The 3,171-nt window shown below is 49.7% G+C and overlaps 2 protein-coding genes across 2 annotated transcripts; one reads left to right on the top strand and one right to left on the bottom strand.

The window, feature by feature from the left end:
- Positions 1 to 852: 852 nt before the first annotated feature.
- Positions 853 to 1,074, top strand: M437DRAFT_32670 (uncharacterized protein; the record flags this gene model as incomplete). The annotated part of the gene is made up of 1 exon (XM_041019236.1): positions 853 to 1,074. A coding segment is annotated over one exon (222 nt), but the record flags the coding sequence as incomplete, so codon positions are not given.
- A 1,411-nt stretch (positions 1,075 to 2,485) lies between these two features.
- On the bottom strand, positions 2,486 to 2,902 carry M437DRAFT_61375 (ribonuclease H; the record flags this gene model as incomplete). The annotated part of the gene is made up of 1 exon (XM_041023925.1): positions 2,486 to 2,902. A coding segment is annotated over one exon (417 nt), but the record flags the coding sequence as incomplete, so codon positions are not given.
- Positions 2,903 to 3,171: the final 269 nt, after the last annotated feature.

The following is a 3,171-nucleotide window of genomic DNA, read 5'->3' as shown; positions in this document are numbered from 1 at the left end:
CGCCATGTTGTTATGTTAATGCAGAAAAGAAGGGTGAGATTTGACGACGTGGAGCGCGTTGAGTGGTTTGCGAAACTTCTGTCCGTGCACTGTACTCTCGTAAATCAGTGACGTCGCCCGTGTCAGCTTATCGACTTCGCTGGGTCGGGTATACGAAACTTCCACATAGTCCACTCGGTAGCCTAGGCAAGTAGGTAATTTCTGGAGCCAAAGGCACCGGCTTCCTCGGAAAGCGTCTCTGGCCAAAAAGTGATGCATATTCTGTCTGAAGAGGAGAGGAGTTTGCCGACCAAGACGCCTGTCAAGCTTGACTTGCGTCATTCTTACAGCTGCCACGAGGTCCGCAGCGCAGAACACTATCATCGAGCAGCGAGCCTTTCGTAGCATTGTTTCTTGACAACTGCTTGAATTTAAATACTGAGCAGGAGTATGTGACGCCATTGATCTCGCCACTTGTTCTGGCAAACCCTGCAAATACACTTTTCTAGCTACATATAAACTCCGTCTCATCGAAAAGCATTCATAAATCCCTTAAAGCCAGACATGAACGACTCGGAAGCCAGTCACAACGATGTAGTCCCATTTTTGGAGCCTCAGGTTCAGCATACCACAAACCTGACGCACACCAGGCATGGGCAAGAGACATGTCCTTTATATTCGTGTACTATCACGCTATCATGCAACTTGTTCATGAAACACGAATTAGATGCACCTGATATACCCTCATCGAATCGCAGGTGGTTTCTAGCACACATTGAAGTCATCGGGACTATGCTGAACATCTCCACCTTTCCAAGCAAACGACTTTTGAGATCCCCTCATAGTCCTCCCTCCACGTCTCACTCCAAGCGTCTGACGCAAAGTTACACACTGCAGGGTGCGGAAGTTGGTATTGCAAACGACTACAAGAAACGCAACTTTGTCATCCGCGTTCGTGCCGAGGCTGAGCAATTCTTGCTAGAGGTGGAATCTCTTTCTGTCTTGCTGAACGTCATTCATGTTCTTGAGACAGCGATCGATATCAGTCTTCCACTAGAGAACAGGAAAATGCCTGGGTCATCGAGGTATCCACGCCGTACGCCAGTGGCTATACCATTGAAGGATCAACCAACGAGAACGATGCTTTTCAAGAGATGGATAAGGAGGGTAGTCCGACCAAGTTACTTTCCTTCAACGGGTGTTGGTAGGGAAGTCATCACCACGTCTTTGTCAAATGTACGTGATACCAACAGATCTATCAGGTCATGGTCTTTTCGAAGCTGACAACCCTTCACAGATCTGCCCATGTGTATCCTGCAATACACAGCTTACAGCGCATAGCGGATCATCATCGATTGAACTTGGACGAAATCTTGCAAGTGAGAATTCGAGGCGCTGGAAAAATTATGATTTGTCAGACTCGCAGACGGAGTCTTGGATTAAAGAACTCGGTATGGCATATCGATGCACGGGAACACTCAGCTATGCAAGCTCCTACAAGTATCAGTTTTGCGAACAGGATGGTCGTCAGGTACCAGTCTGTAGAAAGAAAAAATAAACTCACCGTCTATGAGGAGAAACGCCTCTAATATCTTGTGTAACCCACTGTATATGTCTAGCGGGAGATCATCTTCGTAGGGGTCATCGTCGCTAGGGCTACTACTAGATTGATTGATTGATTGATTGATTGATTCGATTGATCAGGCTACTTGGCTCTACAGCAAACCTATCAGCCGCCTCCTACTGGTTCTACCTTTTATGTTCCTCTTTGCCCTTGTTCCATTCTAGCTTCCCCTTATTCGTCTGTCCTTCCTTGCGCAGCGAACCCTCCCGTCTTGCAAAGGAAGCTAAGAACCGCCTTTACCGCCGGAATGTCCGCTTTCCATTTTTCCCTTGGTCCATCCACTGGCTGTGCAGTTCTTGGGTCTTCCCAAGGGTTCCACCCCCGAAGTATATAAGATAGGTCTCTCCACCTGTGTCCTACTGCCTCGATAGCGATCTGGCGATCCTCTAGTAGGAGGGGACATTCGTATATCACATGAGTGATGGTTTCTCGTGCTGCTCCGCACTCGCAACCTGCTGTATCTACTGTTTTCTTCCGATACAGATTGCTCCGTAGCCGTGAGTGTCCTGTGCGGCACTGGACGAGGATAGATGCCTCCGCGGCTGATAGTGCGTTGTACACTGCTGCTATGTGTGGTCCGGGAAGAGCCCCATCTAGCTGCCATGTGTATGCGCCTATGTCGTGGATGTTCTGAGGTCGCTGGGTCCTTATCCTTTCCCAGACTTCGTTCAGTCGTGTTTGCAGTGTCTGCCTGGTTACCCTTAGCGCCATCTTCTTTGTTGGCCTTGCATAGCGCTGTTGGTATATCTTTGACCTTGTGAGGCTAAGGATTGATGGGCTCGGTAGATCAGGTGAGTTAGGAGGGTTAGAAGGAGTCGGAGGGTCAAGAGGGTCAGGAAGGTAAGGGGTGTTAGTGGTGTGCTCGTCGATGAAACCATCTTCAATTGTCTCCTTTGCCAACCTGTCCGCCTTCTCGTTCCCCTTGATACCCTTATGGGCTGGTATCCACTGTACTAGAACCGACCTCTCCTCCCGCTTGCCGAGGGCGGCTATGTGGTTCCGGATATACCGTACAATGTATTGCCCATTCGGACTCTTCCCTTCTACGATGTGTCGTATAGCCCGCTTGCTATCTGTTGCGATGATTGTGGTCCTAGGGAGTGGTCTTTTCCGGGCTCGGTGAGCTAGGGCCGCTTCGATAGCAATGAGTTCTGCAACCGTTGGATCACCAGCTGCCCAGTCGGGTATCGTCCTTTGGGTGATAATCTTTCCACTCTCTCCTTCTACTACTGCGATTCCTGCCCTTCCCTTTTCAAAGGCGGCGTCTGTGTATAGAGTGTGCTTGTCGTTCCTAGGCATCCTTGCTCGAAACTGCCGGATGACCTCTTCTTCATCTCCCTCTAGACCTCTAGCCCTACATCCTTGGATGCCCTCGTTCCATCGTTCCTGGAGAACCGGCTCTACTGTCCCCATTAGACTATCTACTGTAAGCCCGATGGTAGGGCCAAACTTTCTAGCCGTGATGGAGAGTGGAGATGGGTAACTCTTGCCCTGCGTGTATAGCCTCGTGAGACTGTCGAACAGTGGGTTTGTTTCCGGGATGGTAAGGCTCCGGACGAGATGGTTTG

Source organism: Aureobasidium melanogenum (genome assembly GCF_000721775.1).
Source record: "Aureobasidium melanogenum CBS 110374 unplaced genomic scaffold scaffold_101, whole genome shotgun sequence".
In the NCBI taxonomy this organism is placed as follows: domain Eukaryota; kingdom Fungi; phylum Ascomycota; class Dothideomycetes; order Dothideales; family Saccotheciaceae; genus Aureobasidium; species Aureobasidium melanogenum.
The sequence above is the reverse complement of the archived record's forward strand: the minus strand, read 5'-3'. Positions and strand labels throughout refer to the sequence as shown.